Source organism: Lacerta agilis, chromosome 12 (genome assembly GCF_009819535.1).
Source record: "Lacerta agilis isolate rLacAgi1 chromosome 12, rLacAgi1.pri, whole genome shotgun sequence".
Classification (NCBI taxonomy): domain Eukaryota; kingdom Metazoa; phylum Chordata; class Lepidosauria; order Squamata; family Lacertidae; genus Lacerta; species Lacerta agilis.
Window position 1 is genome coordinate 12,466,119 of NC_046323.1, and position 22,107 is coordinate 12,488,225.

At 44.6% G+C, this 22,107-nt stretch overlaps 1 protein-coding gene across 1 annotated transcript in view; it reads right to left on the reverse strand.

Moving 5' to 3' along the window:
* Window positions 1-18,283, reverse strand: part of LOC117055954 (collagen alpha-6(VI) chain-like) — a 55,668-nt gene extending 37,385 nt beyond the window's left edge. The window contains exons 1-8 of the mRNA XM_033165922.1: window positions 18,227-18,283; window positions 14,143-14,242; window positions 11,922-12,551; window positions 7,254-7,856; window positions 6,211-6,774; window positions 4,703-5,260; window positions 2,377-2,952; window positions 114-677 (exon numbers count right to left, since the gene is read on the reverse strand). Of these exons, the coding sequence (XP_033021813.1) occupies window positions 114-677; window positions 2,377-2,952; window positions 4,703-5,260; window positions 6,211-6,774; window positions 7,254-7,856; window positions 11,922-12,551; window positions 14,143-14,242; window positions 18,227-18,283 (3,652 nt within the window). The remainder of the gene's footprint in view (window positions 1-113; window positions 678-2,376; window positions 2,953-4,702; window positions 5,261-6,210; window positions 6,775-7,253; window positions 7,857-11,921; window positions 12,552-14,142; window positions 14,243-18,226) is intronic.
* Window positions 18,284-22,107: the final 3,824 nt, after the last annotated feature.

Consider the following 22,107-nt stretch of genomic DNA (forward strand, 5'->3'; position numbering starts at 1 on the left):
TGTTTGTAACCCGAGGTGTTTGTAACCCAAGGTACAAAGAAGGTCTAAAATGTTGAAATGAAAGAAGGTCTAATGAAAGAAGGTCTAAAATGTTGTTTTTGAACAGAGCTTACTTGTTTCACTTTTATCTTTACACATTTCCTTAGTTACGCGAGTTAGAATATTTGGCAGATCTGTGAAATTCTTCACAGAGTATATCCTGTCTGAGTCATCAGTGATCTCCATTAGTCTTGCCCGGTCAACCTTTCCCACTCCAATAGTGTGAATCTCGACACCATCGGCAGTCAGGGCTCTTGCATTGTCAGCAACAGGGTCACGTGATTTTCCATCTGTGATTAGCAGCAACTTGGGCATGACGTGTCTACGTATTCTGCGTCTTGTGGAGTTGAAGAAGGCCTTCACTTCTTTGAGAGCCTCTCCAATGTATGTACTATCACTTTTCATCATTGTAACATTAATGATTTTTTCTTGAAGTTCTGGTTTGTTCTGATAAGCGCCCAGACCAAATTCTTCTTTATATCGGTCACCAAATTGGGCCATACCAACTCGCACATTGTCATTATAATCAATTAAATCAAGCAGCTTTTTCAGGAAGACCTTCATCTTCTCAAAGTTATCTTGGTGTATACTTTTGGAACCATCAATCAGGAAAACAAGATCAGCTTGGATTTCACATTCTGCAAGGGGAAAAACAATGCAAAGCAAGATTTATGTATTAGTATTGCAAAAAAGGTGAAAATAACAGTCACATGGAATAACTTATTCCATGAAGGTTATCAACTCCAGTCCGCCAAAAGCCATCTATTAAAAGGAGATGTCAATGGCCGCAGTCAGACATTAAAACCGTACAGCACAACTGCATTGTCTTGGTTTATGTGAATCCCTTAGCATTACGGAAAAAGGAAACCACACACTTGAGTTGAGAGACATCATGCAGTACAGCAGTGTTCCTGAAACAGGCTGAAATCCCAATTTCAGTCCACCCAGTTGAAATCACAGATTCACAGAAGGAGTCTCTGGGATAAATGTGCTTTAAATGCATGGGGTATACAAAGTCTTAAGAGTGGTGGATTCTATGTTAGTCTTCTCGGCATCTTCTATGTGAAGAAGGTTTATTATGATTATGATTATTAATAACATGGGATTCCCCACCTGTAATCTGCAGCACCACAGTCCAAACCTGCTCTCCCTCTCCTTGCTTCCTATTTGGGTACACAGATATAAGAATAGTGCTTGTTCAGCCCCCCAAAAGGTTGGGGGTTTAGAATGAATGGCGCCACCTTCTGTTGTATACTGAAAACCAAACTAAATGCTATTCCTGCCCTCCCTCATTTAAGGAACAACAACAGAACCAACCACGACAAGTTTCTAGTCCGAATAGAAGAAGTGAAGGTAAGGGGGGGAAACCCTTAAGGTTTGAAACCTCTGCTGTTTTCCAGCTGAAAACTTGACACATCTCTGAGCTGCTCTTTCAACCTTTTTTAGAAGAAGAAGAAGAAGAAGAAGAAGAAGAAGAAGAAGAAGAAGAAGAAGAAGAAGAAGAAGAAGAAGTTGATGCAGGTAACCTCCATACAATATCTTGTTTGGTGGTATTATGGGAGCTTTCTGAGGCAAACCGGCAGACAAAAATAGAGCTTTATTGCATTTCAATGGGTCTTGATGAAGATGGCACAGGAAGGCTAGCGGGGAATTATTTCCTAGTTCGGTAAAAGAGGTGTTCTATGGTTTTACTTTGCATGCGTTCAGATGAGTGCTGTGCTCAGTCGTTGTTTTCATTATTCTGTGATTGGGTTGCATTTCCTGGGCTTCAAAGGAATTCACAGATTTAGACTTTACCCACCCACCCACATCATGTACAGTCCTTCTTTCAAAGCTGACTGGGAGTAAAAGGTGAGAAAAAGAATATTCAGTATGAAATCTAATGTAGGAAAGTCATGCTTTCTAAAGGTTATTTTAACAGAGTAGAACAGGACATGACTAAATGGTTGAGGTCCTGATGACAAAAGCTCAAGGCTCGTGAACTTCCCTGAAATCTACAGATCATGGGCAGCGTGTACATTTAAAATAATAATAATAATAATAATAATAATAATAATAATAATAATAATAATGTCTAAAGGAAGGACTAAAATCTAATGTAATTACAAATGGGTGTAGTGAAATTGTCACAAGTCCATTATCTTATAACTGACACAACAACCTTTTGAAAGAAAATGGGCATCTGGGGAACTTGCCATGGAAAACTTTTCCGTTTCCCAAATGTCTCTGGAAACACCAACTTTAACCACACTACATATATGAGGACAGGCTGTTTCACACCTACTACTGAAAAGCAACAACACGTAAACACAACAAAAGAGTAAGTCTGTACTTTACCTGGCTTTGAATTGTTGCATAGATTATCTGATAATTTCGAGGATATGTTTTGCAGTCCTTCGAATGTGTCCACAAAATACATGTTTTCTTTTGATCCAGCCATAGTCAGAAGTTCAGCAGGATTGGCCTCTTTTATCCCAATGGCCATGATAGTAATTTTATCACCCCTGAGTTTTTTAGACACTTCATCAAGTCTTTCTGTATCGTGGGATTTACCATCGGTTATGACCATGAGAATTTGGGAAACGCCCCTGTGTTTGCGGCTGCCCCGTGCCTCAGTGAAAAGATCTTTTGAATATTCAAGAGCCTCAGCTGTGTATGTATTGCCTCCTAAATGTGTGTCATTCTTGATTGCTTCAATGACTGCTGATTGTGTACTGTGGTTACCGAGATCAAACAGCACGTGTGGATCATCTGAATATTTGAGAGCTCCGAACTGAACAAGCTCCTTGCCAACATCAGATTTATTCACGATGCCAATCATGAAATTCTTCATGAGATTATAGTTTTCCCAACCAATGCTGCCAGAACTATCAATTACGAATACTATATCCAAACGCTCTAGCCTTTTGCACTCTGGAAATCAAATGAGAGAAGATACCATCAATATTCATTAGTCATATTCAAACACCTTGTTACTCTTAGAAATGCAAGTTCATTGCACATGACAAAGTAAAGAATGCAATATTTCTCATTATTGCAATTGTGAATGAGTTCATCGCGATGGTGCCAATGTTATATTCTGTATTTACCCAGAGTGCATGAAGTGTGCAACATTGTGAGATAAGTTGGATGTGTGCGTGAAAGCAGATGGGTCGCCTGAGATGGAAAGACACACTTGCCAAAACCACCAAGCGAATTTGTGGCAACGAAAAGCCACAATAGGAGCGTTCCAATTTGTAGCACAGTGTCTTAGCAACATTGCACCTCAATATCTGCAACTTTAGAAAATTGCTGTGTACATAATAATTCTATCTTTAGCCATAAAATATCTGTATTTCTTAAAGACCCATTATAGAGAAGATTCAAGACCAATATTTAAGAATCATTGAAGTGGTACACGATAGCATTAAGTCTACTTGTATATCCATCATTTCAGTGGAGTAAATGATGGATGGAGGATCCTCGTGTGACAAGTGAATAAACACAATGCAGTTAGAAATGTGTTATAGCTGAATCGGTGAAAGCTCAACACAGACATTTTGTGTGATTTGAGCCAGTTTCCTGTATCAAACAGCCTCAGCAGTAAAAGTGAAATACAAGCAATCTACTTTACAAAGTTATGGTCAGGATGAAAAGGCTAAATTGACGTTGTGTTTCATCCAAGACATTAAAAAAGACAGCATAAGGCAAAACAGCTGAAGATGGGAAAATATTGAAAGAGGCACACCTCTCTGGCAAAAAAGAAAAGGGGGGGGGGGAGGTAAAGGACTCCTGGACGGTTAAATCCAGTCAAAGGCAACTATGGGGTTGCGGTGCTCATCTCACTTTCAGGCCAAGGGAGCCGGTGTTTGTCTGCAGACAGTTTTCCGGGTCATGTGGCCAGCATGGCTAACCCGCTTCTGGTGCAACGGGACACTGTGACATAAACCAGAGTGCATGGAAACGCGTTTACCTTCCTGCTGCAGCAGTAGCTATTTATCTACTTGCGCTGGCATGCTAGGCTGGCAGAAACTGGGACAGACCAACAGGAGCTCACCTTGTTGCAGGGATTCAGACCGTTGACCTTATGATCAGTAAGCCCAAGAGGCTCAGTGGTTTAGACCACAGCGTCGGTAGGGGAAGCGAGTGGTTTAGACCAGTGTTTTTCAACCACTGTTCCGCGGCACACTAGTGTACCGCGAGCTGTTGCCTGGTGTGCCGTGGGAAAAATTGAAAAATTACTTTATATATAGTCAATATAGGCACAGAGTTAAATTTTTTAACATTTTCTAATGGTGGTGTGCCTCGTGATTTTTTTCATGAAACAAGTGTACCTTTGCCCAAAAAAGGTTGAAAAAGACTGGTTTAGACCTCAGTGGTTTAGACCACAGCGTCACTCGCTTCCCCTACCTCTCTAGCAGAACTGCCACAGAAATATGGGATGGGGGCATAATGTAATTTGACTTATATGCCCTAAAACTGAGTTTTAGATTATCTTTCTACTGGAAGATAGCATTTGAAGGACTTCAATTTTGCTGCTGCAGAAATCTCTCTCTCTCTCTCTCTCTCTCTCTCTCTCTCTCTCTCTCTCTCTCTCTCTCTCTCTCTCTCACACACACACACACACACACACACACACACACACTGTGCATAAGTACCCAAGAGTAATAGAAACAGTACTTACCCTCTTCAGGATTGCACACACCAAACCTGAGCTCATCCTGTACCTTATTCAAAACGTCAAAGTTCTCCACGTAAAACACCCTTTCCGGTTTCCCACTGATCTCTTCGAGCTGAGTTTTATTGGCATTGAAAACGCCAACTGAGTAGATTGTGATGCCTTTATCTCTCAGGGCTGTGGCTGGAGTTTTCACCTCATCTTGTGCTTCCCCATCGGTGATCAGGATGAGAACTTTGTGGACGCCAGGCCGTGCCCCTTTGGCAGCCTCAAAATATTCGGAAATAAATACCAGTGCTTCTCCAGTGAGTGTGTTAGCTCCAATAAGAGACATACTCCCAATAGCATCAATGATATCATTCTTTGTCAAGTACCTATTGAGGGGGAACTTTTCTTTGGTTGTGCCGCTGAACTGCACAGCACCAACGCACATTTGTTCTGGGCCAATGTTAGATTTATTCACAAAATCTGTCATGAAGTTCTGCATTTTTGCAAAGTCATCAGGGCTTATGCTACCAGAGCTGTCCACTAGGAACATGACATCAACCTTCCTCTCCTCACAGGCTGTGGAAAGAAAAGCAAGGATTGCTCAGGTTAAAAGAAACACATTTAAATTAGGCAAAATTTATTGCTTATGTGGTTTCAGCAGAAACGGAACATGCTAAAAGCAGGGCAGATAGAGGACATTTTGTTGCTTGAGGTGGAGCAGGAAAATGCACCCCTTTCCCCAAATTGAGTTTATTTTTCAAATTTATTTTACAAATAATAATAATCTGCTTCACAGCCTGCAGCCTGCAAGTTGCATACCCTGAAGTGCCTAGTAGTTTCAACCAGAAAATAGGTTCTGGAAGCAATAAATGTTCATGGAAATATTGATGCAAGGACTTGGGTTTGCTCAACAGCATTGACTCAGAAACTGCAACTAATCCAGAATGGCAACATGGGAATGGGACTTTTCTGTAGTGGCTCCCTGTCCTTGCAGCAGCTAGACTGGTGACTGGGAGTGGCCGCCGAGACCACATAACACCAGTCCTGAAAGACCTACATTGACTCCCAGTATGTTTCCGACCAAAATTCAAAGTGTTGGTGTTGACCTTTAAAACCCTAAACAGTCTTGGCCCAGTATACCTGAAGGAGCATCTCCATCCCCATCGTTCAGCTTGGACACTGAGGTCCAGCGCCGAGGGCCTTCTGCTGGTTCCCTCACTGCGAGAAGTGTGGTTACAGGGAACCAGGCAGAGGGCCTTCTCGGTAGTGGCACCCGCCCTGTGGAACGCCCTCCCATCAGATGTCAAGGAAACAAACAACTATCTGACTTTGAGAAGACACCTGAAGGCAGCCCTGTTTAGGGACTTTTAAAATGTTTGATGTTTTATTGTATTTTTAATATGCTGTTGGGAGCTGCCCAGAGTGGCTGGGGAAACCCTTTAATTAAATTTAAATAATTTAAATATAAATATTAAATTATTACTATTCTGTTTACGGAGAGAATTAGCAAGGGAATTTCTCTTTACCCTTTTCATTGCATATGTCCCGAACAACAAGATTTTTTATTTCTTCCAAGGCTTCGAACTGTTGCACAAAGTAAACCCTTGATATTGAGCCCGCAATATGAAACAACTCTTCTTCGTTGGCATCTTTCACTCCAATGGCGTAAACGCTGACATTTGCATTTCTCAGCAGCTGAGCAGCTACCTTCACGTCATCACGTGCTTCTCCATCCGTCAGCACAATGAGATAGCAGGGAACGTTCCCGCGACACTGTTGTCTCGCGTCCTTAAACAATGGCCGTGTGAAATTTATAGCTGCTCCTGTATTTGTTTCTGGTAGTGCTCTATGTCTGATATTATTCATTTCTTTTTCCAAGCTGATGCGGGTGGTGTGCTGACCAAGTCTAATTGGTAAGATAGTATTTTCTGAATATTGCACAACTCCAAATCGAACACTATCAGGTCCTATAGTAAACATCTTAATAGCTTCCTTCAGAAAAGTCTTCATTTTATCGAACTCATTGACATGAATGCTTGAAGAGTCATCAAGGAGAAAATAAATATCAGCCCTTTCTGTCTCCATGCATCCTACAAGAATATAGAGAGATTATATGTCAGTAGAGGTCAATTCAACACAGTCTGGGTTGGGGACCTGCAGCCCTCCAGTGTTGCTGGACTCCAAGTCTCATAAGCCTCAGCCAACATGGTGAATGGACGAGGATGATGGGAGTTGTAGTTAGGCAATATCCGGAGAGCCACAAGTTCCCCATCCTCACGTTGGACCCGAAAGATAAGCATTGGACTTGCATGATAGTATTCAAAGCCATGTAGGCAGAGGGCCAAATGCAGACAGAGTTTGTGGTATCAAAAATATGGTAAGCAAAATGTTAAAAAAATGTAGGCAGAATGTTGTTGTTTTTTTTTAAAAAAAGGAGAAAGGAGAAAACATTTATACAGGTTAGTTTTTTTTTAGTTTCTCACAGTTCAGTGGTCTTTGAAACATCAAAACAAAGAGCTGACAGACTGAAGCTAGGACTATGCTTACCAGATTGCATCAATGTCTTTACCTGATTTGAGCTGTATTTTCCTTTGAGGTTGGATATAGAGTTTGTCTTTTATTTGGTTGAAGAGTTTCTTGTGAAATGTCTTGTGCTCTTCGGGCAGTTCGGAAAATTGTTTCAGCTTGATAATATTCGATTCTGGCGGAGATGACACAATCTGAGCTAACTGAGCGGCATCCGATCCTTCAAGGCCGATGGCAAAGACAGTCACACCAGCCCTGCTAATGAGAGAAGCTGCGTCTCTTATATCATCATCCGAGGGCCTGTGGGTGATAATGGTGGCTACTCGCTGTGCACTCCTCATTGCGGCAAAAACACGTTTTGTGGTAATATTAATGGCAGCACCCAAATGAGATTTCCCTTCTTTAGCGGAAAAGCTCCTAATTTTCTGAAGAATGTCCGTTTTCTTCGTTTCGTCTCTCAGAGAAGTTAATACTTTGGCCTCCGTGCTGTACGCCACGATGCCCATCCTTATGCAGGCTTCTTTCACGTCGAGAGAGTTTACTGTGTTCTGCAAGAATTCTCTGATATGTCCAGCATCCGCCTGTGAAACAGCCTCATCCACAATAAATGCGATGTCTGCAACCGAGTCCTCACGGCACGTCAGAGCTGGGGGAGGGGGGGGGGAATAGCACAGCATTAGTAATCCAGCTCCCCACCACACAGTTTGTCTGCTAAAGCCACTTCCGCCTTAAGGAGTAGGTGGTGCTGTGGGCGCTCACAATCTCCCCACGTGCGGGGGTGGGGGTGGGTGGGTGCCCAGCCCTTGCGCAAAAGGGGGTATCCCGGGTGCGTCACTCGCCAGGCCGACCAATCTGGCCGGCCTAGGGATGTGGCATGCCCCTTAAAGGCAGGGCGCAACCGGGAGATATTTCTGTTCCCGGCTTCCAGCTGCTCCTGTTTTCCTGCCCACCCACCCTTCAAGGTTTTTTTTTTCCTTGACCTTGCTATGGACTTCGGTTGGTCGCCGTTGAGGGGCCTGGTAGGAATTTTTCCACTTGGCAAATTGGCACCAGCCATTTGTTTTTCACCTACCTCATAGCAATTCGTCACAACTCTTGGTTTTGGCGGTTAGCCATTGGAATATTTCTGTAGAAGTGAAGAGGGGAGGTAGCGCCATCACCAGCCCCACATATTGAAGGGTATTCCATTAAATGATTCCGGGGGGCGTGGCTCTGTCCAAAGCCTAGGGAGGTTAGGGCCTAAGGCAGGTCCCCTATCGGGGACCCCAAGGGGAGCTCCTAGTTGATGCGCATTGGCAGGACTCCCCCTACTGGTGGTTAACCCTTCCCGGACTCCCAGCGGATGGGCTGGAGTCAGATATAGTCGGTTAGGTCCAATGCCTAAGCCAATAACGCTCATCATCTGTAACCAGTAAAGTTGTGGCCTTTTTCTGCCTGTTAACCTGATATATTGTGTTTTGTGTCATTATTTTATCAACGGGGGGGTCGGGACATTGCCGCGCAAAGTTTTTTAAGTGCACAAGGAATGCTCTGCAGTCCTAGGCACTCCTCACCGTCTCCTGAACCGCTTTGGGAATTTGCTTAGCAAAGCCATTCCTGCCATCAGTGGGGAGAGACTTGCTGAACCCCCCCTCCCTCCACCAGGAAGAGAATCGAGTTGCTCTCCCTTGGGGGGAAAGGGGTCAGCAAGATATCAGAAAATGGGTAGCCAGCCCCACTGGCACCAGGGGGTCCTGGGGACTCAGGGACCCACAAAAAATTTAGCTGTGGGTGCCCAGCCTCTGCTTCCACCCCCCCACCGCTGCCCACCACCTCTGCTAGCATTCTGATGGCAACAAACAGTTGCACACTGTTTTTCAAGCTAATAGGAGAATTGTGAATCTGCTTTTCACCATATGTCTGAAAGGTTCAAATCCCCCCGAGTTACCTTTCATGTTTGTTATCAGGGAGGCCAGTATCATTTCTGGTCTCCTAAGAAAGACTATTTTCCTTTTTTTTTTTTAAAGGGAAATTCCCTTATTCCGAATAGGATTCTTCGCAAGAAAAGGGAAAAAGTTGACAGCTATGTTTCAGAAAGAGCCAGGGGAGTTGTGCACTGCCTCTTTAAGGGACAAATGTTAAGGGAAGTGTGAGAGGATGCAGAAGAAAATGTTTTCACTGTTGGATGCAAAATCTGAGAGAGGAGGGTTAGATATGCTGTGCTGGCAAAAAGTCCCGGCGATTCAAGCCAAGACAATCAGCAATCGGGACGTTATTCCTCCAAGCTTTCTTTCTGCTCTTCTTAGAAGCCAGAGATCTCTGCCCTGTAGCTTTGAGTAAATAGTTGTTGAGTTTCCATCTGGGGTGATATCCAGCTGAATTTCAATCAAGAGCAGACCCATCGAAATGAATGGACCTAACTTAGCTATGCTCATTTATTGAAATGGAACTACAGTGGTACCTTGGTTCTCAAACGCTGAAAACCCAGAAATAAGTGTTCTGGTTTTTGAACACTTTTGGGAAGCCGAACATCCGATGCGGCTGTCAGCTATTGTTTCCGGGGCGCCTGCACCAACCAGAAGCTGTGCCTTGGTCTTCGAACATTTTGGAAGTCAAACGGACTTCCGGAATGGATTAAGCTGATCGCTTTTGTTTTTGCTATTTATTGTGCATTTTTGTTTTTGAGGCTTTTTTGGTTCATTTGTTTTTGTGACCCATCAGTGCAGATAAGAAATTATTTCTTATTTATTATTTTTATCATCTACAATACTGTCTTATTTATTTTATAGCACAAGTACCTTGATTATTGTTTTCATTTTATGGATCAACAGTCTCGTTAGATAGTAAGATTCATTTTAAATTGCTGTTTTAGGGGTTGTTTTTAAAAGCCCGGAACGGCTTAATTTGTTTTGCATTGCTTTCTATGGGAAAGCGCGCCTTGGTTTTAGAACGCTTTGGTTTTGGAACGGACTTGCGGAACGGATTAAGTTTGAGAACCAAGGTACCACTGTACTCTGAGTAAAATGCAGTCGGATAACATCTCTGGTTTCCCACAGACAAAAGAGTATGTTAACTTTTCCACATTCAGTTCACAACAGGGTTGCCAATAATTTGACCAAATCTACCAGCTGCCTACTATTGCCATGCACTCAACAGACACATGTACACTATCACACATTGTAATGCAGAGGGTGCCGGTGTGGCATCTGCAGGTGCCAATGTACCCATCAGTGCAGTAACATCTATGGTGCTTGTGAAAAGTCTCAGTAAACATCCCTTCAGAAAACCACAGGGCCTGTCCTACTGTTTCCTTTTCCCTGTTCTGTTCCCGTAGGCATGGGCTCAAACTATCCTACATTGAGACACCCCTTCAAATACGTCCCCAGTTCTTTGGATGCCACCCTCTCACCTGTTCTGGACAAAGGAGAGGTGCAAAGAGCATCTCTTTGAGCCAACATGGCAGTGGCTGGTGCTGATGTGGGACTTGCCCACACAAATGGCATGGCTCTGTCTGGTCTCCTGCTGTTTTAGATGCGGCAGCCTTATGCCACGTGCCAATGGCAGCCATTTTGTGCCGTGCCACGTCCCCCGCAGCAGCTATCTGTCGTGCTCCCAGGGCAGCCATTTTGTGACTAGTGCCCACAACACTCACTGACAAAAATTCTGAACGTGGCCACGGGTCCAGTAAGGTTGGCAACCTTATTGATTTGATTGACTGACATCCATATGCTCTTTTAAAAGGTGAGGGTATTTTGGGGGGGGCATTATTGGGTTGCTGTTTTTATTTTGATTCTGTATTTTGCAGTTTTATATTTTGATTTTATTCTGTGAACCGCCCTGAGATAAAATAATAAACCGCCCTAACAAAATAAAATAAAATAAAATAAAATAAAATAAAATAAAATAAAATAAAATAAAATAAAATAAAATAAAATAAAATAAATAAACCACCAACCGCAGATTGGACAGATGTGACAACGAAACTAGATGAAAGTTAAATAAATGCATGAATATCATTTTGGGAGGAGGTGTTTCATTTACCCACCCACCCCAACCCATAGCTGTCAACTTTCCCCCTTTTTTAAGGGAAATTCCCTTATTCCGAATAGGATTCCTCGCAAGAAAAGGGGAAAGTTGACAGCTATGCGCCCAAACCACAGGCTTAAGCAGAGCTGCTACATTCACCTCAGGAGACAAGTTTCCATTGGTGATAATGACAGTTTTTCTCCCAGGGGAAACAGCTTGGGGGCAATTTTCATGGTGAACATGGTACTGGGAGAAATAGTTAATCCCTCCTCCCCACACACTGCAGCCCCAGTGTCATTTTTTAAAATACTAACATGACACATTAGATATGTACATGAAGTTAATGTATCATCTAGGAAACATTCACATCATACATTTCAAGCACTATGACACCACTTTCAACAGTCATGGTTCCCCCGCCTCCAAGAACTCTGGGAAGTGTGGTTTGTTAAGGTGCAGAGAGTCGTTAGGTGACGCTTATTCTCCACCACAGAGCTACAATTCCTGGGACTTTTGACTTTGTGAGGAGAACAGGGGTCGCCCAACAACTCTCAGCGCCCTTAGCAAACTACCGCTCCCATAATTCTTTGGGGGAGAAGCCACGGCCGTTTACAGTGGTATCATAGTGCTTCCTAAGTTTGATGCGAATGTGGTCCAAGTTTGGGATTTTCATGTTTCTGAAATTCTGCTGCATTGTTTTCTTTACCTTCTGGAGATACAGGACCAACGGTTCCTGTTACATTTCCTGTCACAATTGGAGGTGCAGGCGTTAGCGTGACCGTGAGAATCTCAATTTGTACAGCCTTTCCAATAACTTCAGGCATGTTTTGAGAAAACGCTAGGAGATCCCTCGGTGTATCAAACTTATAGTGGAACGGAGGGGTAGCTACTGACTGCAGCTCTTGAGGCACCGCCTCCTGGATTCCTAACGCTATTATTTTTACCCCTTCCCATCTCAATCGGCTTGCTGCTTCTTCCACGGGATCAACCGACGCCGCTGAAGTCGTGACCACCAGAATCTGGCTCCTGTCTTTTCTCGGGCTTCTGAAAAAAGTCTCGTGGACCCTTCGTATGGCATTCCCGGTCCTTAAAGGTCCACCTTTGAACGAAACCTTTTTGAGTTGGTTCAGCATGGGGTTCTTTGCTTTATAGTCATCCAGGTGGAATTCAACCTTCACGTCATCGCTGTATTGCACAAGCGCAATTCGATACCTGTTTGGGCCAATTGGGAGACTGTTGATGATTCTGTTAACGAAGGATTTCACAACTGGAAAAGCCCTTCTCCCAAGGGCGTCAGAGCTGTCGATCAAAAGGACGATATCTGCAGATTCAGGGGCTGAGAAAGCAGAAAATAAAAACTCATTGCATAAGCTTATCAGGCAATAAACATACCCTCCAACAAACTGAAGGTTAAAAAATGGGTCCCCATCTTCGAGGACCCCATCTTCTCATTTTTTCTTTCTTGTGAGAGGATGGAGACCATTTTGGGTGCCGTGATCTCTCATGACTCCCCCCCCCAAGTACTTTGTATTTACACGGAAATTTTGGGGGGACATAGTGCCCCAAAACATGCCTTTTGGGGCACCACGCATCGTGGCCCCCAAAGTGCTTTTCTTGTGGGAAATCACAGCATAAAATTGTGTGAGATCCTGGCGCCCAAAATGGCCACCATTTTTTTCTCTCGTGAGAAAAAATAGGATGTCCTGGTTTTTCTGGGACACTTGCAGGGTATGAATGAATGAATAAAAAAAAATAAAAAGAAGTGGAACCCAAATATGTGAACATTATACAGTTTATTATGAATTCTCTTTTATTTGTTAATATCCTCTGATGTCAGAAATATACTAATATATCTATTGCTCTTGTGAACTTGCATCCTCAATTTATTGTATTTTGTATTTACATGGAAATTGCTTTCGTCTTTGTTGTAAATTGCTCTAGAGAAATGATTGAAGGGCAATGTAAAAATATCCTGAGGAAATAAGTGCATCAAATGTTATAACATGTATCACATTTCCCTGCGGCCACACTCTATCCTCCTAATTTACACAACGCGCAAACAAAACTGGCTTGCTGTTGTCTGCCCCTGAAACCTTGTCTCATTAAAAACAATTTAATATTAAGGATAACAATGATAATGCCATCTATTCATGTGCAGTTTTTTAAAGTTTCACATGCATCTATCCCAAATCTGGCCCAATATATTTTGGCACCCGAGGCAAACAAACAAAAAGGCGGGTGCAGTGCCCAGGGAACAACAGACCCGATCGTTTCCTCCCTAAGAGTGTGAGGAGACCAGCATCCTCTCTTATTGTAGAGAGGGCATCGAGGGAGGGCTGCCAAGGAGACAAACGATCTGGCCATTGCCGCCATGGTGGCAGCAGCAGCGGACGATGCATTTCTTGGAGGCCAGATCTGCTGCTGCCCCTTCGAATCCTGCCGCCTGAGCCACCTCACCTTGCCACATGGGTGAACTGGCCCTGAACTCCGTCTCTCTCTCTCCCCCCCCCCTCGCCGCTGCAAACCTACTACCAAATGTCTATTTGAAAGGAGCTTATGATCTAAATTGCCACCAGACTGTAAGAACCACTGAAAATTATATATCTATATACATTTATATCTATCTATCTATCTAAATTACATTTCAGAATATCCATTTAGACAACCTTAAATCAATTACTTCCATTCTTCTCTTTCCGTGGTTCATTTTGCAAACCATACATCCCTGCATATTTTACATGAACTAAACCATTCAATAATCCACTGTTACACCCATCAAAACTTATTTACACTGTTGAATTTATCTCAATTCTTCCAGCGTCTTTAAATAAACACAATGGAAAATTGTGAAAATTGTGTTTATTTTAGAAACAAAGAACTTAACACGAAATATGACATGCTACGTTTCTAAAAGGATACTGAATTACCAGGTCTCTGTACTGCAGAAGTCTGTGCTCCAAGAGTAACCAGAAGCAAAATTAGAAACATCTTCATTCTGTGCACAAACGAGCCAGGAAAAAAAAACCACTGAAAAATCTGAAAAAAGCCAGGGGGAAAAAATCACATTCATTTCATTTCATTGATACCAATTTTTTTCTTCAAGGTGTTCTAGGTGTTGTACATGGTTCTCCTCCTCCTCACTGCATCCTCACAACAATCCTGCAAAGGTGCCTTGTTTATCATCTGCTGGTTCCTCAACAAACCATCATTCATTCTCCATCTGTAGATTCCCTGCAGAGACAATTTTAAAGGACTCCCACACAAGGCTTGAGCTTTTGGGAGAAGGGTGGTGGCGGGGGGGGGGTGATCTCCACCATTCTTCCCCTCTTCAGTCCAGTCCCTGACAAGAAGAAGAAGAAGAAGAAAAGAGCTAGGAAAAATTGGAGGGTGAGGAACAGGATAAAGCCAGCAGGTGCTCCTGGTGTGATAGAGACAGTACCGGAGACAGTCAATAGCATGTCACTTAAGAGCCTGCAAGATCCCCTTCATTCCCCTAAAGCCAGTCGTTTCATCCATGTCACAGAGCAAAAAACCAGAGACAGAAAGAGTCCCTTGGCAGCAGGAGGGGGTCTGGCACATACAAAATGCATTGGCGGGGGAAGGAGCGGGCACCCTGTGCAACAGCTCAAGCCTTGTGGGAGTACACTTTATGGATCTCTGTGTGTTTATGTTTTATACTAATAAATGGACCGATTAAGAAACTCACTGCGTGCCTGGTTTCTCTCAGGTGTTCGCCTGTCAGCTACCTCGTAACAACCAGGCAGTTTTGTGGCAGAGTGGGGATTCGAACCTTGATCTCCCAGGTCAAAGTCCAACACTACAAGAGCCAGTGTGGTGTAGTGGTTAAGAGAAGTGGACTCACAATCTGGTGAACCGGGTGTAATGAATCAGATCTAAGTTAGGGGATGTTCAGAAACCACGGTGTTTTAGGAGTTAATGGGCACCCCAGTTTGAGTGGCAGATACCCCTTGGGAGGCGGGACATTCTGCTCTTTAAAAGGAGGGAGGAGCCGTTAGTGAGGGGAGAGTGGTGACTGGAAGAAGGAGGGTGTGGGGCCAGGTTAGGTTTAGGTTAGGTTAGGTTAGGATCGTTGAAGATGTGTTTATGTTGCTGAAAGAAAGAGTTTACACTGTTATGAAACGAAGCTTATGAACCATCACTGAAACCGCTATGTTCTATAAGAAATAAAGACCTCTTATAGTTGAGCTAAGAAAATATTGTCGTTCATTTGGTCCAGTGAGTTATATAGGCTCTTGAGGAGGTGAACTCAGGGAAAGGACAAAACTAAACTGAAGGGTGATAGTTTGTGTCTTGGAGTTCCCTCAGGAGGGGCTAGCGGGCAGAAACCCTGGTATTGCCACAGAGTTGCTAAGAGGGCTTAGCTAACTGATATAGTGAGGGGATCTAATAAAGAGAGACCCCGAACTGTAGGCAAAGGAGAGGTTAACCCCTGAAGCCCCTGCTCTGGGCTTCAGGGGTTAACCTCTCCTTTGCCTACAGTTCGGGGTCTCTCTTTATTAGATATAACCGGCCACGGCCGCTGGACAGGAAAACTCCCGTTACTAAGAAATTCCCAGATTATTAATAACAGGGAAGTGAAATAACAGGCGGACCTCAGAGGGACAGGTGGGGTGCCTTGTAATTTGACCCAGAACACCTGATTAAAAATTCACTTAGTAACGAGGGGAGAGTCTGAAGTGGACGTTCGTCGCACTGGGTTCGTGTCTCCGCTCCTCCACATGCAGCTGCTGGGTGACCTTGGGCTAGTCACACTTCTTTGAAGTCTCTCAGCCCCACTCACCTCACAGAGTGTTTGTTGTGGGGAAGGAAGGGAAAGGAAAACGTTAGCCACTTTGGGACTCCTTAGGCTAGTGATAAAGCGGGATATGAAATCTAAACTCTTTTTCTTCTTCTACAACCATTACACCACATGCTGGCTCAATGGTACCACTTTTATGCATTAAAATACAATTTGTTCTCTTGCCTTAGAAAACCAGTTGACTCCAGCTCACTGCCCCGGGTAGCATCCGGCTGTCAACTCAAACACCTTCAAAGCAAAAGAGGGCACATACAGTACCTGGGCCTCCCTCTGAAATGAGGATGGGGTGCTTTTAGCATCCCACCCCCTATTCAACGGGATGAGCTGCCTTCAGCCACAAAAAATTTTTATGAGAACTCGGGAACTAAAAATATACACATCCAAGCATGCAAGCCAGTTCCCATTAATGTGACTCAGGCGTCATAACTGAGATCCAAAGAGCAACTTTAGGCAGTCTAAGGGGCGTGAGCTTGACCAGAGGGATTTCTTAAAAAATGTTTCCTCCGAACATTAGTCCTCCATGCATATCAGAAGCTGTTTCTGAAGCTCCCCTCTGATTCAAAAGCAATCTGCCATATGGCATGGGCTGAGAAACATGAGAAGAACTCGTTGATCCAGAGAAATATCTGGCCTTTTTTAACCTCTCTGTTTCGCTCTCTGGCTTTATGAACTAAATCAGGCAGAGAAAAAGAAACAATAAAAAGCCCAGCGGAGTCACAGAATCATGGAGTTGGAAGGGACCCTGAGGGTCATCTGGTCTAATCCTCTGCAATTCAGGAGTCCAATTACATACAACCTGCAATTTCTTCATTGCATTCATGAAAGGAAAGGCAGAATGAGCGTTCCCCACATCAAAACGGGGTGCGCCTGTTGCGGGGTTGCGAGGGGTCCCTTTGAATCACGGAGGCAGCTCCTGGCAGTTGGATTGGCTTCACCTTCCCAGGTTGGGATACCTGTGGACTCCACCTATGCTAGCAGCCGCCCAATCCCGGCTGGGAGGTGTTGCCAAAGGGGGATTGGCCAGGTAGAGGGAGGGATTATGCACTACACACAATAGATTTTGAGTCATACCTGGGAAGCAGCCGTTGGAATCAGAGCTTCCCCACCCCCCACTCCCTCAACTGATGCTTACTTTGCAGGTTTAACCACCTTTTTTCCACAGCCACACAGGCACGCAGGCGCTGCTATGACAAGGTCGCTGTTGAAGGGCCGGAAAGGAATTTTCCTGCATTGGCAGGTTTCGCCTTTCCCGTAGCAATTCGTCACAACTTTGGCGGTTGCAGGCCTTGGGCGGAATCCTTTAGTCATTTACAGGATTGGGGGGGCGTGGGGCAGTGACCCCAGCCCCCACTGTGGCGGCGATAACAGGGTTCCCGTTAAAGGGGTCTCAGGGGGAGGCATTGACCAAACGCCCAGGGTCGTCAATGCCCTCCCCTTCCAGCGGCAGCGAACATAAGGGGGTGGGCTATCTGCTTGAACATATGTTCTCCAGACTAGCCCACTTCCCAATCATGCTGGATAACCCTGAAGGTACCCAGAACCCCGGCTGGGGGGCTGGGAAGGATAAACGCCCAATGCCTGAGCCAAGGTCTTCCTACATCTGAAATATTAATAAAGTTGTGGCCAATTTAATCCCATAGAACGTTGTCATGAGTCTTTATTTCCCTCAGGGGCTGCCCCGGGGTGCGGGGGGACTTCGCCTGACCGCGCAATGAACCTATTTTTTTTTTCCAACTGACTGATGAGAAGGATGAAAGTTGAGGATATGATGGTGGCAATCAGAGAAAACTTCCTTCTCAAGGTTTAGCATCTGTGGCCAGCTGGGTCCAAGAGTTTAACTATGGGGCAGAGAGAGAGAGACCAGTGGCAAAGCCTCTACAGAATGCAGACCCCCACAACCGCCCCAATTTTATTGGGAAATCCTGGATTCACAGAAGCATTCCCGACTTCCGTTTGAATCTGGGAATGTTCCCCTTTCCCCTTCCAGAACTGCCACTGAGCTCTGGGAGGAGGAAGGTGAGCTAGCCAAACGTTTCCAGGGATGCTGCTGCTGCCGGCCTCCTCCATTTTTGCAGCTTGTAGTGGCAGCTGGAGAGCAGGCAGAAGAGGAGAGGTTGCCACCCCAAAAGCCCAGTCCCCAAAGACGTGCTGGAACCAGCAGATCTGGCCCTCCTGCTGCAGGAGTCACTGACATTGCTGACGCTGCGGGGATCATCTCCCCACAGGGGCTGTCCTTGCCACCCTCGCATGCTGGAGCCCAGCGTAGGAGAGGTGCAGTGATGATGTCGCCATTGCTCCTCTTCTCCAGCCTGGCATTGCTGGGTCAGTACTGAGGAAGCAGCCCCCACAGCTCTCTGGTGCGCCGTAGACCAGTGGAGGAGAGATGTTCTTTCTCTCTGTGGCTTCCACCCCTTTGATGTCCCCGGATAAATAGGTAAGAACGTTGGTGGGTATGAGAATGGCTCCTTCTTGAGGTTTTGCAAGGTCTTGAGGGAAAGCCTGTGTGTGTGTGTGTGTGTGTGTAAATGAATTTTGATGATGTGCAATGTCCAGACCCTTTATATTCAAAAGAACTTGACTTTCATAAACATATATAACTGAGAAGAACATATCTACAATCTCATGCTTATTCACTTTGTTCCTTATTGAGAGCACAGGTTTCTCTCTATTAACATTTAGGGGTCTCCCTCTGTCTGCTTCAACCCAAACCGACCACACCGACATACACTGTCCTCAGCAGCATCCAGAGAAACCTCTCTCAGCAGCCATTCTCTCTCTGGACTCAGCTATATAGCTGCAAATAAAATGTTTTAAGTGTGTTGTAAAGTTCATTATACAAATATGACACTAGATGGCGATGGTGAGCTACAGCAAATTCAATATATATTTTTCAAAATGTTTTTTCAAAAAGCCTTTTCACGACATTTCTTTTTCATGTGTCTAGATACCACCTCTCTCTCACACACAAACAGAGAGACAGAAGAACAGAAAACAGTTAAAAACAACAGTTACTTGAATAACAATCACAACAGAATGGAATGCCTCTCTCATGTGACTCACAGTCAGCCAATCACATGAGAGAGCTACTGCCAAAGGAAAAACTCCATGCTAAAAATACAGTGGTACCACTGGTTACATACTTAATTCGTTCCAGTGGTCCATTCTTAACTTGAAACTGTTCTTAACCTGAAGCACCACTTTAGCTAATGAGAACTCCCACTGGCGCTGCACCACCAGAGCACGATTTCTGTTCTTATCCTGAAGCAAAGTTCTTAACCTGAAGCGTTATTACTGGGTTAGCGGAGTATGTAACCTGAAGCGTCTGTAACCTGAAGCGTATGTAACCCGAGGTACCACTGTACACAGCAATTCAACATAAGCAAACATTCCCATTTCAGGGAATTAAACCATTATCCTTAACAGCCCTTGCCGAGCCTCACTCCCCTCCCCACCCTCACCACTGGGGTGGCAGCAGGACTTTCCCCCTCAGGTGCCAGAACATCTCGGGCTGTCACTGAGTGTGTCTTTGAATTCAGATAATGCTTCTGGCTTGCCTGGGTAGAGGACTGAAAATGTGGCATTTGATTATGTAGAAACTACCCTCGTGTACCCTGCCCACCTAGCAGTTTGAAAGCACCTCAAAGTGCAAGTAGATAAATAGGTACTGCTGCAGTGGGAAGGTAAACAGTGTTTCTGTGCGCTGCTCTGGTTTGCCAGAAGTGGCGTAGTCATGCTGGCCACATGACCTGGATGCTGTACGCCAGCTCCCTCGGCCAATAAAGCGAGATGAGCACCGCAACCCCAGAGTCGTCTGCGACTGGACCTAATGGTCAGGGGTCCCTTTACCTTTACCCTTGTGTACAAAGGAAATGGTCGCATTCATTACTCTGCACACTTTTGCCTCCGGCTCTTCCTTCTACTGGCATGTGGACGCCAAGATGCCAAGAAAAGGAATTGACCTGGCAGCCGAGGAAGTTCCCCCAACCCTGGCTTATCAGTTAACAGTTGCCAGCATTTTCTCTGGATGCAAAGCCCGATGTAGGAAATCAATCGAATACATTTTACTGTACTGGTCTTTCCCGTCACTGTCTATTAAGAGTATCACAAAAGACAAGAATCTAAACAAAGATGAGGTCATTAGGGCAGGATGGAAGAAACAAGAGTTCCTCTCACAATTCGGCACATTGAAACTTGCCCTCTATTTTATTCACCCTTGTTAGACTTGATCTTTATTTACTCTAACATTCTTCTGGTGTGGCTAATCAGTCCCACTCTTCCCCCCGCCCTTCAAAATCCAACGGCTGTTTCATACACCCCCCCCCATTTGAAATCCATCCACAAACATTTCATTCCGTGCAGTTATTTGTCCATCCGTTTTGAAATATGGAGTTTTATCAGATGTGAGGGATCATGTCCTTTGCCAAATGGTAATTAGATTTCTTTGAAACCAAAAGCCACAAGCGAGAGCCAATTCTCAGTCCTCTGCAGAACAAGCAAATGTTCCCACAGATGCATACTTTTCATTATAGGTTCTAGTAACTTGTATACACTAATTGTGATGAGTCCAACCATTGCATCCATCTAGCTCCATATTGTCTACACTGACTGGCAGTGTCTCCAGGTTTTCGGCCCTATCTGGAGATGCCAGGGATGACCTGGGCACTTTTGCATGCAAATATACTGCCCTTCTGAATTTCCGAATCTTTATAAACCCAGCCTTTCTTTTAAACTTCCTCCGTCTTTCAGTGCCCCATTAACCCATCTCAAGCCATTTAATTGCAAAGATCCTAGGGGGGCAGCCGTGCTCAAGGAAGTCACTGTGCTATACATGAGAATCTGTAGACTGGAAAGGGGATATTAAATTGGATGTGCTCTGTCCTTTCCCTTACTTTTCTTCTTATTATTTTTGCACTCATCCCAAGTCCAACTCACCCCTGAACCCTGTGAAGGACTGACTAGCTGGCCAGAAGCCAGTGACCGTGTCACAAGAGTTAGCAGGAAAAGGAGAGGCAAAGACCCGGGGAGGGGGGGGAGAACCTCAGCTTTCTTCCAATTTCTAAGGGCCTGTGGCACTGATATATAGGCTGTTTGCAAAGTTGGCAGGAGAGAATGAAGACCTCCTGTGAAAAGTCATGCAGCTGCTACCTAAAGGAGCGTGCAGACCAGTTTTTATTTATTTTTTAGCATTTATAGCTAACACGTTCGTACTGAACTTGCAAGGGGTTTATACGATGTTCTCTGTTTATCGGTCGTTCATCCCAATAAGCTCACGCTGAGATTATGCAGCGCTGCCAGCTATTCGTGGTTGTCTCCCACGAATTTCTCTTGCCTGACTTTCCGAGGTCAGGAAAGTGATGGGACAACTGCAGAAGGTGATGGATAACAAGAAACTTTTGCGTGAATAAACAGCCTGCCTGGAATTGTGCTAATAGCTGCATCTGCTAGACTGGAGAGTGGAAGTGGCCGCCGAGACCACATAACACTGTTCCTGAAAAACCTACATTGGCTCCCAGTACATTTCCAAGCACAATTCAAAGTCTTGGTGCTGACCTTTCAAGCCCTAAATGGCCTCAGCCCAGTATACCCGAAGGAGTGTCTCCACCTCCATCGTTCAGCCCGGACACTGAGGTCCAGCTCCAAGGGCCTTCTGGTGGTTCCCTCATTGCAAGAAGTGAGGTTACAGGGAACCAGGCAGAGGGCCTTCTCAGCAGTGGTGCCCACTCTGTGGAATGCCCTCCCACCAGATGTCAAGGAAATAAACAACTATCTGACTTTTAGAAGACATTTGAAGGCAGCCCTGTGTAGGAAAGTCTTTAATGTTTGATGTTTTAACGTGTTTTTAGTATTCTGTTGGGAGCTGCCCAGAGTGGCAGGGGAAACCCAGCCAGATGGATGGGGTATGTATGTATGTATGTATGTATGTATGTATGTATGTATGTATGTATAAATATTCCATTCAGTGGTGCCATCAGAGTAGGACATTGGGGTCCATGACACCCACTCAGCAGAATGAACATTCGTCTTCCCCAAGGCAACCAGACTGAATTATCACAGTGTATTTGCCATCTAACAG